The sequence below is a fragment of the Carya illinoinensis genome, chromosome 1 (assembly GCF_018687715.1).
Source record: "Carya illinoinensis cultivar Pawnee chromosome 1, C.illinoinensisPawnee_v1, whole genome shotgun sequence".
Lineage (NCBI taxonomy): Eukaryota > Viridiplantae > Streptophyta > Magnoliopsida > Fagales > Juglandaceae > Carya > Carya illinoinensis.
The window spans coordinates 51529613-51543807 of record NC_056752.1 but is presented as its reverse complement, the minus strand read 5'-3'; the positions used below and the strand labels follow the sequence as shown (position 1 = coordinate 51543807).

The 14195-nt window shown below is 38.7% G+C and overlaps 2 protein-coding genes across 7 annotated transcripts; both read right to left on the bottom strand.

The window, feature by feature from the left end:
• Positions 1-1764: 1764 nt before the first annotated feature.
• Positions 1765-9703, bottom strand: LOC122282694 (protein MLN51 homolog). Of its 5 annotated transcripts, none has more exons than XM_043094702.1 (12): positions 8761-9703; positions 6908-7010; positions 6570-6766; positions 5632-6473; positions 5149-5257; positions 4647-4760; positions 4297-4352; positions 4149-4194; positions 3908-3975; positions 2432-3830; positions 2219-2309; positions 1765-2116 (listed from the first exon to the last, which is right to left on the bottom strand). In XM_043094702.1, the coding sequence occupies exons 1-9, from the start codon at positions 9303-9305 to the stop codon at positions 3948-3950; spliced, it is 2040 nt and encodes a 679-aa protein (XP_042950636.1). In that variant the 5' UTR covers positions 9306-9703; the 3' UTR covers positions 1765-2116; positions 2219-2309; positions 2432-3830; positions 3908-3947. The 5 variants fall into 5 exon arrangements, with proteins under 5 accessions (XP_042950636.1, XP_042950627.1, XP_042950619.1 ...); XM_043094693.1 differs by having other exon boundaries at positions 2219-2786; positions 3751-3830; XM_043094685.1 differs by having other exon boundaries at positions 3751-3830.
• Positions 9704-10058: 355 nt separating this feature from the next.
• LOC122282721 (nuclear pore complex protein NUP50A-like) lies at positions 10059-13826 on the bottom strand. Of its 2 annotated transcripts, none has more exons than XM_043094722.1 (2): positions 13584-13826; positions 10059-11725 (listed from the first exon to the last, which is right to left on the bottom strand). In XM_043094722.1, the coding sequence occupies exon 2, from the start codon at positions 11655-11657 to the stop codon at positions 10440-10442; it is 1218 nt and encodes a 405-aa protein (XP_042950656.1). In that variant the 5' UTR covers positions 11658-11725; positions 13584-13826; the 3' UTR covers positions 10059-10439. The 2 variants fall into 2 exon arrangements, with proteins under 2 accessions (XP_042950656.1, XP_042950664.1); XM_043094730.1 differs by having other exon boundaries at positions 13726-13748.
• Between the last annotated feature and the right edge of the window lie 369 nt (positions 13827-14195).

The window sequence follows — 14195 nt, the reverse complement described above, 5'->3', positions numbered from 1 at the left end:
TTAGAAATAAACCTCTTTTCTCACATCACACAAAGCCTCAAGGACTAGTTAGATTATTGGAATTGACTGAGATCAATTCAATTCAATCTAACTTTAAGTTGAATCTAACATTCAAACACAATTCTTAAATTATTAAACTCATATCAATTTAAAATCTATCCATAACTTTTTACAACTTAGCACTTCTTTACACATTAGACATATAATCTTTTTTAATTTTTCATAAATAGTATTAAACTCATATTAACATCCAAACATGTATAAACTCATCTTAGATGGATCTTATAAAACTCATTCTACTATCTCAACTCACTATATTATTTATAAAGAATTGAGTTCAATTCAAGACTCAAATGCAGCCTCAAAGTGTTGGGAAAAATGGCATTTTCCTTGTTATAAAAATATTACGAGTCAAAATAGTTGTTGTGAAAGCGTTTGTATTCTTTCCTTTTTTTTCTTCTTTATTTATTTAATTTTTTAGCTATGATTCTGCGAAAGTTTGGTGTTTGAAGAGAGATGGTCCTATTTTATTACTTGTGTAAGTACAAATAATGTGCGCAGAGCCCCCGACCAAGAAAAAAAAGGGGTGCTCTGTTTTTCTGTATAAACATGGTAAATATTACATTGGAATTAATCATTTTAGAGATGCGTTAAAAATGATAAATATTTGTTTTATCGAAATTATAATTGTGGAAAGAAGTTTATTGCTGTAGAAAATTGGGATTAAATCATTATATATAATATATTTTTATTAAAAAAAGAAAAGAAAAAAAAAAAGATGCTGATGCCCAAACATATATGCAATAATCATGAATAATGTTAAACAAAAATCCTTAAAATGCTTTTTCTCGAGATTTGAGAGAGAACTTCCAAATTTCAGTCATTTATGCACTCACGAATTTGCACCAATCAAATTAAAATTTGAGGGTCGTGCCTTAAACTCGTTATTTGTTACATGTTAAAAGGGTGATGTTAAATTAGATTAATTGAATAAATATACCACGAGTGACAATAGCAAGTAAGGGTCTGACACAGTGCGACATGCAACCGCTGCTAATATTCATGAGTCGACCTACCATAATTCCAAAAGCTCAACCTCTACTCTAGTTTGATTTCCTTTCTAAACCTATAGAAATTTTCCAAATGAATGGAGAATTCTGAAGGCTTGCGAGTATGCCAAGACAGATAGAGCTTGCTTGTTACCAAGGAGATGCCGTTTGGGACAAAATGACAATCTTAAATAGCCAATTGTGTATTTTTTGTTGTACTTTTTGTTGGCTTTTTCAGTAACTCATTTTAGACAGTCAGGGTGATGTTGTTGTCTTCGTTATTTTTTCATTATTGTCAGTTTGTCACGGACACTGGCAAACCTTTATTAAGAGCATCGTTATCTTAACTTGCCTACATGTTTCCTTTTCAAGTTTGTTTCTAACTTCCACATCAGCATCACTAATCAAAACCATGGGAACGGACAGGAAAGTTCAAATTTCACGTATTAAATTAAAACAAAAGAGCTTACAATTTACTCTGGAACACATTTATTATTGTATTTTGGCAATATCCATTTACTTAATGTGCTTTCGTCATAGCAATCTGGAGGGTGCGCAATTAGAATAAGAACGTGCTCACTTTTTCCCTTATCAGCATAAATTTATTTTGCTCGCGTATTCCTAAACTACATAGCCTTGATTGTGGAATTGTATCTCTCCATTGAGGTACTTCCCCCCCACCCCCCCCTAAGAAGCACACAAAAGAAGGTTAATATAATAAAATACAGCCAAGCGTTGCATTGCCTAGAAAAACATGTGTTATCACGTATGAGTTTTGCTAAAACATCAATAACCCATTCTGAGTCCTAAAACTAATTAGCTGCAACATCGCCAGCTACAAGTCAACTGGAGAAATTCTCACTCGTTAAAGGTCCTCTCAAAACAATTATTATTGTCACATAAAATAAAATAAAAACCATACCATTTATATAAATAGAAAAATTCAACTCCACTGACCAATAGGATGCTGCACAACAAATCTTGTTCTTTTTGCCTTTTCTTTATATTTTTGGAAGCCAGCCAACATTTCTCACAAGCTTCACTGAAAAACCAAACCACAGGAAAACCTGAAAGGGGGAAAAAAACAAACAAGGGATTATCACAATTTCATCCAATGTTAACTTGCTGGACCACTACATTGGTGATTATCCTTTGATGCATATTCCTACCGCACGTTTAAACAAGATACTGCCACCCGTCAAGCCGCCATATTGTCTTAAATTATTTAGTGCGGCATGAGCAGGTGTTCGTCATATGTAACTGCAAGAACAGACTAAAAATAGTAAATACAGGTGCAAATTAAAATGGAGATATAGAGCAGCAATTATCTTTTTGGTGGGGGTACAACCCATCACAGGTGCTGCTAAGCACAAAACTAAAACCTTAAGAGAATGCATCATGGGTCCAGAGTATTGATTAATGAGAAGAACTTGGAGCCGGTCTGGTGTCAAGTGGTTTTTTACACCAGCGAATAACAACATGCCACACATGAATTTCAGTAATATTGTGAATAGAGCCGCATGTAGCAGATCACTACTTTTCAAGACTGCCCCGGAGACCACAACTCCTCTCTTCTCCAGTTTTATCTTCTCTCTCCTCCTCCCACCACCCCCGTTGGCCTCCTCCCCTGTAGCTTCCAAAGAATCTGAGGGGTTGTTATTCCACAGGGGTTGATCAGGATCATACAAATCAGCTCATTTGAGTATTTTATCGAACATCTTGCATCCATTCCCATTTCTGAATACAGCAAACCAACCCAGTAATCTAACCTTTCCTCATTACATCACAAGAAGCATTCACCGTTACATCACAGTAATCATTTATCAGGTTCATCACAGCAAGCATTTACGCAGGTTCATAACAAATTACCATGGAATACACAGCAAGAATCGGTATAAACAAAATAGAAGAAAATTCTTCCAAGCATTTGCACGGCCTAATGTTCAAAAACAGTACTCAATTATCTAATTAAAGAAAATGACAATTATAAGACATTTTGAACAAATTATGCATCGTACGTACGTGTTTCAATGGAGGAGTGCCTCAGAAGTGTCCAAAAAATGTATAAGATTTGATGGTCTAGAAAATGGATAAGATTTTAAAACGTGTGGAATTGGAAGAACCAAACGAAAAAGAAGAAACTGAAGAGCAGAATGAAAAAAGAGAGGTAGAACCGGGGAGAGGATAAGCAGAAGAGAGGAAGAATCACAAGAGAAGAGGGAAAGTCTCAAGGTTTTTTACAATAAGATGTGGTTCATTGTAAGACAAATACACCTGCCACATGCTGTGTTCCTATTGGCCGGTGCGAATATGAGTTAGACACCCGACCGTTTCTGAGCTTTACTCTTGATTAATGCTTAAATCAAACGACAATCAACCCCACAATACAGATCTTGCCCCAAGACTGAATCATAAATTTGATCGTAATAGCCTAGCCAACTGAATGCATACATTGAAAGAGAAAGGGGGAAAGGAGAAGAGCATAGCATGAAACACAAATCTGAAATCTCGTATTTAAAAAAATAAACAATAAAAATTGTAGAAAGACAATAAATTGCGTGGGATGGAGTAAAAAATGTTGAGATATCAAACTAAAGAACCTTGAAATGCATTTTGTTATCACTGTGAAAATAAAAAGATAAAAGTCGCAACATCCAAAATACAGAGATAAAAACACATTAATAAGAGCAAGAATAGTTACCTAAAATATCATGGAACCTATTGCAGCCCAGAGTGCACTAGAACAAAAGCCTAGATACCACAAAGGGCCTGGAGGAAGGCCTGCAGCATGCAGCAATCACAACTCAGAATTTTGCAACGTGCACACAACACAAAAGTTAAATTGGGTGATAGTGAACCTTTATCTGCTTATTAAAAACTCCGTAATATCTATGTACTTCACTGGCCAAAGTTCATTTCTGAGTATCTGCATGGATAGGAAAAAAGGCAAATTAAAAATTTTCTTTTTAAGGCAAAAATATATAGCAGGATGGATCATGTCCCTCCACCCCACCCAGGATAGGGTGAATGTGGTGCCAGGAGACACTTAGGAGAGCCTTAAAGATCTCTTGGCACTCAAAAACAAGTATTCCAACTTGCCTGCGAGGCTTATTGTGTCGCTGCCCGAATTCATCATTCCCAAGTTCTGCAGGGAAGCAAGTTACTTTGGGTTCAAAATTAAAACAAATGATGAAATGAAGTATTTTGGAATTAGAGATGATATAAAAGTGCAAAGCTGCAAAGTTACCAGGCCTCTGTGAAGGCTTCCATTCCTTATTAGGTTTGTTCAAATTATTTTCTTTGCTACAAAGAAAAAAAAAAAAAAAAGATTAAAACATTGAAATATTGTTGGAACGATGGCATTAGTCAATATTAGCATGATCAAAATATCGACTTCCAGAGGAAGGAGCAACGATTACATGCCAAAATAGGAAAGATGAATCTATTTGGCAATGACTCGAAGCATTTTAACAAAGGAACTAAAGTGAAATGACGTTTCACTAAACACCAAATTGCCAGGTTAGGCCAAAACAAAAGCCAGCATATCATCCCCTGACCATTGTAAATTATCAAATGCATGCAGACGATGCTACCAACCTTGAGGCACCCATTGAAGATGTCTGCCCCGATGGGTGTTGGTGATAAGCGCCATCAACAGTAATATAGGGATATGTGGTCCCTAGAGCTCCTGAAGCACCCAATACTGGTAGCCTGAAGAATGAGAAAATGAAAATCACTATTACCCTTTGAAAATAGACAAAATACAAGTGGTAACTGGAGGAAAGATAATGTAGAAAGAAGAACGAAAAAAAAAGTGTCGCTCATTTAAACATCCACCCCAAAGAAATTTTACTACCAGGCAGTGAATTTTTTTTTTTTTCCAAATCAGAAAGAAGACACTTAGGTATACCCTTGACTAGAGATGAATCTCCTCTCAGCTGTAAAAACATAGAGAGTAGATATTTCCTAATCCAAAGGAAGTACCAATTAGCCACTAATTAAAAAAACTAAAAGATTGCATTCATGGAGCACGTGAGCCAAAGAAAAACAAGGCGACCCACAGAAGAAACTGCAGTTTAAAATGAAAGGATTACCATACCATGTCACCTCAGAATTTCCCAATCCAAGTTGTGGCTGAGCAACATAACCAGGGAACGCCATACCAACAGCAGGAATACCACCAGGATGCTGGCCTCCAAATTGCATCACTGCAAGTAAACCAAACCAGGGATGAATGAGAATAAAGTTCAATAGAGGAAAAAAATAGACTCCGATTCCGTAAACTTTGCAATTACATAGATCTAGAAAAATAATTCAAGCTAATGAAGCAGTTCCCAGTAGCTCATAAAATAATCGAGGCATATTTAGTTAGGTACAATTAAATAGGTTACATTTCCAAATCCAAAAATTTATTTAAGAACTATTCACTTAAATTATTGGAAAACAAGAAAGAAAACTAGATTTGAAAAAAAAACCTTTTATGGAATCCAAAAATGAGGATTCTTTGAACAACATTCCAGAGATTTTTCCACAAACAAAATTTCTTCTTAATAATTGAAGGTAAGATCCAAGAAACTTTCACCTGGCAGGAACGTGGGAGTTGTGGTAAAGTTTTGATCTCCATGACTAACAGCCATGCTACCAGTAGCTCCCATAACCTGAGTGCCACTGTACATAACAGATCCCATCCCAGTACGTTGAGTATTGCCTTTTCCCTTTCCAACCAATGCACCTTTAGAGCTATTTGATTCTGAAAAGGATTCGGCCTCCTCAGGTTCATAAGAATTTATTGAAAGACCCACTTTTGGAGGGGAGGAAGCTTGAGAACCACTACCAGGACGCTGGTTTGCATGTTGTGCAGGAGCTTGCACAGGAGGCTGACCTCTGCTTTGAGCAGGACCTCTCTGAACTGCATGGAATTGCGTTGAAGGGGGAACTCTATTGACTTGGTTCTGAGGTAGAGCCGGTTGATAATTCATCTGTCCTGCTAAACCCCTTCCCTTAGTTGGAGGAGATTGTGTAGTACTGACTAAGGAGGATCCCGAAAGTGGCATTTGCAGATTAGCCAAAGGCTTCCCAGCACCTGGATTGATGGACTCGTCAATATAAAGCTTGTCCATGCCGACAGATTCAGTTATGTTCTTCCCGCGGAGAGATGCATTGGTTTGTGTGATTGAAGAACCATCATCCATAACGGCTGGGTGAAGACTTCTGTTGGAACTACCAGCTTGTAAATCTGTTTTCTGCATCAGAGTGATGTCTTTATTGGAAGAGCCAGAAGGATAAAATGGAGGAGAAGCAGAATTCAAGCTTGATGCAAACACTTGTCTCCTAACAGGAACAGGTTCAGATTCCACACTTGACACGGGCATGAAAGCTCTCCCAGAATTTGTATGTGAAGTTTTCTCAAGAGGCTTCCCAGACCTGAAACATCAGCAAACACAGTAAATTTTAAGCACAGCCTGAAGAACACACTGAAAATTCTGAATGAAAGCCATCAAGTTCAAATTTCATACTTACCGTTTGTTTTCAGCTGGCGGTGCCTGACTTTTGTCTTTAAAGGTAGGGGTATATCGTCTGGGCCCCCGTCCTCTCACACTCTTAGGTGTCTGGCTTTGGTCGTTATATGCTTTAGGCCTACTCCCTCTTGGATACCCTTGATGAATACCTCGATTTTTACCACGACCTCGATATGGACCCTTAAAATTTCTCCGACCCTGTAGTTATATTAAAGTGCATGCCATAAAAAATATGTATAAAAAAAAAAAAGTATATCAGAGAGAGAGAGAGAGGGAGAAGAGGAATGCAACATTTAAAACATTATCCCTCACGCAGATTGCATGTATGTAATGCATCACCTCTTCATAATGCCTTTCCTGCGAAGTCATTTCCTCAAACTTGTCATGCCCCCATTTCCGGTCATCTTTGGACTCCCACAACCTCCTTCCACCACGTGTGCGCCTAAAAATTCAATAATCATGTTAAAATCATTGTTTACAATAAATTCCCTAATAGCAATGGGTTATAAAGCGGCAACAGTAAAATTCAAATTTCCTAATAAATTTCCTACAGTTCATGGAAACTGTAGAGAATCATCCCGTATACTCAAACATTTGTCTATTTATGCTCAATAAAATTGTGTTTATCCATCAAAAAAGGAATCAAGGGAGTGGGAGGAAGTCAGTATGTGGAAAATGAAGAAATAATGCCTCCGTCATCTAAATTCTGACAAAATAAACCTGGAATTGATGGCATTTAAAGCCAAGGAAAATTAACTTATTCAGTAATACTCTGAAAACAAAAAGGGTAATGCTACAGTTACCGCTCAAATATACCGTTCTTCCTTCCCGCTTGATGTGGCGAGCCAAGTGTTTTAATTAAAAAAAAAAAGAAGAAAGAAAGGCAAAAAACGTCTTCTGCCCCCCCCCCCCCCCCCCCAAAAAAAAAATTTCCTCTTCAGAAGTCGAAATCCCCAACACCTCTGTCACTTGCACACTCTCCCTCGGCGAAAAAGATAGCAAAAGGTACGTTTGATCCGAACAATCAAACTTTTTCTCACCTGTCCAGCAACTCATTCGCCCTCTATTTGTATCCGCAGACGGAACTCAACCAGAGAAGATCGTGAAAATATCAGATAAATAACCAAAATATCCGAAACATATTTTAGAAAAGGTCTGATGAAAAATATTGTAAAAGAACGTAAAGTTAGATCCTTTCCTTCTAATATATATCCATATACATTTGTAGTTCTTCCTCTCCGCTTAGATCTCCTTCATCCATAAAGCCTCCAATCATAGCGCCTCTTGCTCCTCAGTGAGTTTCTTTTTTCTTTTTAATAATTTTTTGCTTCTTTTCTTTCTTTCTCTATTATTATTATTTTTAATTTTGTTTTTTGGGTTTAACGTTGCAATGTTATGAATTTCTAATATTTGTTGCTCTTGGGTTGGTTGTCAGGTTGAGAACCCAGGCATTTGAGTTGGAATACACGGCCGAGATTGATTATTTGAGTTGGAATGGAAGATTCGGGGATGGAAAGCTCGAAGCTGAGGTTTGCCCAGTGCAGGGGAAAATGCTACAAAGTGGAGAGTAGAGTTAGGGTTTATTTTTTGGGAGAGAAGAACAAAAGAAAGGGAAGCCGACTGATCAAAAAAAAAAAATTGAGTTGGGATGGAAGACTTGGGGATGGAAGGGCAGAGGAATAAGCTACGAAGTGGAGAGTGTTTTTGGGAGGGAGAGAACAAAAGAAAGGAAGACGACTGATTTAAAATTGATGCCACGGGGGGTGCCACATCAACCGGGAGCAGGCAACGGGAGCATCAAGCGGTGTACATAGCATTTTCCAAACACCAAAAGCACCTCAACACCGACATCATTGCCAGAGGTGCAAGGCAGTGCCAAGTCCACCCTGCTTATACTATTGGGTACCAGTGCAACAAGACAATTACATACCTTCTATAGAAAAATCTGCATTCCCACACGTTACAAATGCCCACATTACATAATTCGGTGTTCATTTGGCGTACTCCAAAATGTAGCACAAGGGTCCCTCAAACTACACCTCATTCTTAATATTTTTTGTTTTTTATACCTAAACTCAAAATATAATCTACCAGCATTGAACGACTCTTAGCGAGACTCTAAACACATTCCTATATATAATAAACTACCATGCCTGTGCTGAAAAGAAATGAGCCCAAAACCAAAAATATACCTGTGTCTACCACCAGCATTGTCCCTAAACCGATCATCGTGCATATAGAAAGCCCCAGCGGTGGGAACCGCAAAGGGCTCATTCTCCTTCTTCTCCTCCTCCCCCTCAGCCCGATCCTCTGCTTGCACCTCTGCCAACTCATCCATAGACCTCCTTTCATCACCATCCGCTTCATTTAAATTCACCACTGCAACTATTGAGTCGATCCTACCACCAACACGTGCCTTTCCCTCAACGCCTCCGTCCCTATAAACCGCTTCTTCTTCTTCACCTCCATCCCCATCTAGCTCAACCTCTTCTTCATCTTCTAAGTCTTCCTCTTCTTCTTCATCCAACTCTTCCTCATCCTCGTAATCCGCCACCCCACCCTGACCGTCCGATTCGTCGGAATGAGTCCCAAAGCTCCGGTCCACCCTCGGCTTCTCTCTCCCTTCTCCTTCGCCTTCCTCATCATCACTTGCTTCCCGCCTCCGCATAGCCAACGATCTCTTCACTTCCTCTGGATCGCTCTCATACTCAACCTCTTCTTCACTCGCCGCAGCCATGAATTTCTCTAATAAAAATTAAAATCCCAAACTTTCGCCGTCACCAAACACCAATTTTAGAAAACAATATATAAATCAAAACCAAAGAAGCACAAAAATCCTCAAAATCCCTACACTACCGAAAGACCAAATAAAGGACTTTCAGGCAATCCAAACAAGCAGAAGCCCCCCGTAAACGGAAACTTACTAGAGAACCAAAAACCAATTCGAGAAAATCTAGAGAAAACGACGGCCTATAAGACAAAAAATCGAAGGCAATTAGGGTTTTATAAATTGGGACCTCAAGGTCAGAGTTTGAGAAACCCTAGATTTTTAAAGGGAGAGAAAGGGCAAGAGGATATTTTTGGATTTTTAGTTGTCGTCAGCAATTGTAAGGGAAAAGACTTGTAATAGGAAAGGGAAAAGGAAAACAGGTCTTTCTTCAGAGAAGAAAAAGGGCTAATTTTCATAGGGGTATTCTTGGTAAAGCAAGCTTTTGGTCAGCGTCCGCACGTGAGATTGGGCTACCTTATAGTCGTCAGATGCTACAAGACTCTGACTCTGGACTGCTGGCCGAGGGAAGGTGAATCTGAAGCCTGTCCCAATTAGCCAATGAATTTATGCCACATTGTCTACCAAATTTATAAAATTTTAATTTTAATTTTAATAATTCTATTTAAATAATATGCAGTATAAATATCTTCAGACAAGGAATCATCGTGTTAAAAAGTAAAACTTCGTAAAAAAATTAAAAAAAAAAAAAAGAATACAGAGTAGACACAAGGACATCGTTTAATACAATGTTCAACACAATATCAGAATAGTTATCCACTTCGTGATTTTTGGGACCAAGAAGATATCCATAATGCAGATCGATATATATCCCACAGATTTAGGGGACAACCATGGAACTGTGACCAACATCAATGTCTTACAAGGTCCAATTATGCCGTCCGAACCCGAGATTTATCCAAAATGAATCCAATTGTACTTTTTTCTTTTTTGTTGGGGACTTGAAATTAAACTACAACAAGATGGAGAGAACTCTGTTAACTCTGCAACATAAAGGCCGAGGATTCCAAACCCTAAAACTTCCTTCTCTTCCGAAGGGAGGAAGGACTACTACCACAGACATGCATTAACAGGGAACGCCTTTCAATCATCAGAAGCCTTGGGAGAATTCTCTGGAGTCTTCAGAACTGTAGACGCCTTACCTTTATGCGCAGAAACAGCAGCACGAAACTCCTCCACTATGGAACCATCCTTGAACTTCAAAGCAAATGTTGTGAGGCCATCCTTCCCTTCACTAGCACTATTAATGCAGGCAAAGGTGATGCCTTTCTTCTCCATATTTGTGAGCTTCATGTCTGGGTAAAGACTGGCATTCATAATTAACCTATAATTTCCTCTGGCTCGCATAACAAGTCGGGCTCTTTCCGTCTCAGTTGTGGAGACATTCACTTTTAGTTCTCCCTTCCCACGTTCCTTCCAACCTCCATCAATAAATTCAAACAACATTGAATCGGCAGTGAAAACCACTTCCTCATGTTCTTCCCCAGTCTCGACCACAATCTCCTGCATTGATGGGAAGCCAGTTTGCTCAGTCTTAGCAACAGTAGAAGCCCCTGAAGTGCCAAAAATTGAAGAACTTCCATTATTAGAGAGACTCAGACTGAAAGGCTTATCATTTCCCCCTCCAAAAAGAGACACAGAAGCAGTGCCAGGTCTAGACCCATCCATCGAAATAGAACCAAAGGAAAAGGTAGAAGTGGAAATTCCAGTTCCAGCAAGACCAGTGAAGGCATTTTGGCTGCTTGAAAGTTGTTGGAATGAGCGCAAAGGGGTACCTTCCACACCTGAATTCACAGTTTCCCTTTTGTTATCTTTCTTGTCTTCATTTTCGGACTTCTCTTCTTTTGCAGGTTGTTCATCATGTTCGGCTGCCTCAATTCCAATATTACTGCTCTCCTTCTCCACAGCATTCACCTCATGCGCTGGAGATTCATCCTCTGCCTCATCAGTTTTGCTCTCTGACTGCTTATTTTCCTCATCTTTTTCATCTACCTCATCTGAAACTTTCTCCTCACCAGCAGCCTGTGCAACACTCGTAACAGACGAGGTTGCATTGAACTCTGGAGGAGGGACTAAGTGGATCGTAGCAAATGGATTGGATGAGGGGGCTGATGTGGTCTGGTTTCGACGAACTTTGACAATTCTTCTGGTTGCCAGCACCCCCTCGCTGGCCCTCTTGAAAGATCCAGTCTCTGGTTCAGGAGCATCTTCTTCATCATCAAGACCAGCATTATCTTTATTGAGTTCCCTTCCAGCGGCCCTCTTCTTTGAAGGTGGAAGAGCATTTTCGGCATCCCCCATTGAAAAATGTAGTCAACAAACTAAAAACTTCAGAACTGTTGTCACGATAACTTGGGGTAAACTGATATCTGCAAATAAGCAGAAATGATGTTTCTCTGAAGACATTATAAACAAATGAAGGAAAAAAGGAAAAACAGCATTGGCCTGCATCGAGGTTAAGTGAAATTAAATCATCCAACAAAATTTAAGCCTTTGGGTTCGGATACCCAACGAAGTCCTAGATGTCAATCATGCTTAGAAAAGCTTATTGTGATGCCTTGTTCATCTTCTTCTTATTTTCTCTTTCTCCTTAGCGTTAAATAAAATCATTTTGATATCTGGCAGCAACTTAGAACTCTAGAAGTAACAGGATAGAAACCCTTAAACAATCCATCTTTTATTAGCCTCCAGATTACACAATCCATCTTTTACTAGACTACTAAATTCCAGTTACCGTTCAGCAGTGGCCGATATTTTGGCCTTTTCAAATGGTTCCCCTCAGTGGAATGTTGATTTCAATAGGGCAGCCCAAGATTGGGAATTGGAGTCTATTACGGAGTTTTTTGCGGCATTGTATTCAGTAAGTATTTCAGGGGGCACCTGAGACAAAATGCACTGGAGCCATTCCAAGAAAGGTATTTTCCCTATCAGCTCTTTTTATCAAGCACTAAAGAGCCCTGGAAGGACTTTGTTCCCGTGGAAGAGCATATGGCAAACGAAAGCTCCCTCAAAAACAGTTTTTTTTGTTTGGACAGCTTCCTTGGATAAGATCCTCACTATAGATAATCTGAGAAAACGACAGGTAATTGTGCTGGATTGGTGTTGTATGTGCAAGAAGCAAGGGAAATCAGTAGATCATCTGCTTTTACACTGTGAAGTGGCTAGGTGCATGTGGGACAACTTTTTCTCAAGAATCGGTTTGTCTTGGGTCAAGCCTTTAGATTGGTGGATTTCCTAGCAAGCTGGAGAGGACTACATGGCAACTCTCAAGTAGCGGCAATCTGGAGAATGGTCCGTGTTGGTGTATTTGGAGGGAGTGTGATGGGCTCCAAGGTGGTCCAAATTTAGAATACTGTTGTTGGGTCTCAAAGCGAGTCGATTGGGGTTCACATCAGAGTGAAATTCCAGAAGCTTTGAAGATCAAGAGAGAACTATGGATGAGCTAAAAGTTTTCTTTCTTAAGTCATTGTTTTTATGGGCGGGGGCCTTAGTTTGTAACAGGCTTAGAGTCCAGAACCTTCTTCTTTCTATTGTAACCTCTAGCTAGGTTTACCTCATGTATACTTCTTGTGTACCTGCCTACCTGGACTTTGCCTATCTATATGAATATAACTTCTTGATTAGCTTTAAAAAAAAAACTGTTCATAGCCTCGAGACAGGTCATATTCCTTCCTTTATCTCACACGTTTTGACCTCAAAACATTTATATCGTATAACAAAACGATCATAGTAACTCTGCTCCATAAGTTGCAAAGAAAATGTACTAAGGACAGAATATTAGGCAAAGCCATTATAAGTTATATGGGACCCAACTTACAAAAACTCTATATCTATAGTCTTTGTTGAGCAGGGTTTCTCATTTTCTTGCCAAACCAACCAAAACCACAACAGTTTTTAGGAAAAAAAAAAAAATCTATATTTCCTTGTTTCTTCTTTTTCTTTTCCCATCGACCAAACGGAGTAAGAGTTAAAACCCTACTAACTGAAGGAAAATTAAAGTATCCCAAAATGAGTCATTAATAACATCGTAAAAAGAGGGGAAAAAAACCAACAAATCATAACCAGTCTACATTTTAGAACAACCCTAGAAGCAGAACAAAATACATGTTAAAAAAAAAAAGGAAAGGAAGGGAAAAATAGTACCAAGAATGGAACACATTCCAAAATAAAGAAATAAAACAATTGATATAGAAACCATATATGTAGTGAGATTGAAGTACGACTTACCTGGAAACAAAACGAAGCGGAAGCGAAATCCTCAGAGAGAGAGAGAGAGAGAGAGAGATGTTAAACAAAATAATAATTAATTTTCTTAAAATAGAGGAAAGAAAAGCTAGTCAGATTGAAGGGTTTGGATATGAGAAGTTACTGAGGGTTTCTTGCCCTTCTCAATTCAGCTGCACAAGGGGTTTTATCAGTGCGTTACCGGCAAATGTTGAATAAGGATTTGCGACTCAGTTGCATAGGATTTTGCGTGTTACAGAGCTCAAATTGTGACACGTGCGGAGTCGGGCTGTACTGGCAATGGCAAGGCATTGATTCGCGTTTGGGCTTTCGAGCCCAAATTAAAAAAGGCTGTTTTGGGCTTTTGATTCTCTACAATTTAATTATGTGAAAAAATATATATAATTTAACTTATCTTCATTTCTGATGGGATTTTTCATTTCCTTTTTGCTTGCATCCAATGGAGGAACAAAACTATCCAAACATATCTTAAGGTGAGGCCCATTACTTTCACAACATCCCGTTAAATTTTATAGCAACTTTTTTATTTCAAAATCCCTCAAACATTTTCTTCAATTTTTTATTAAGAGTATAACCAATCCGTTTCAATTTGAT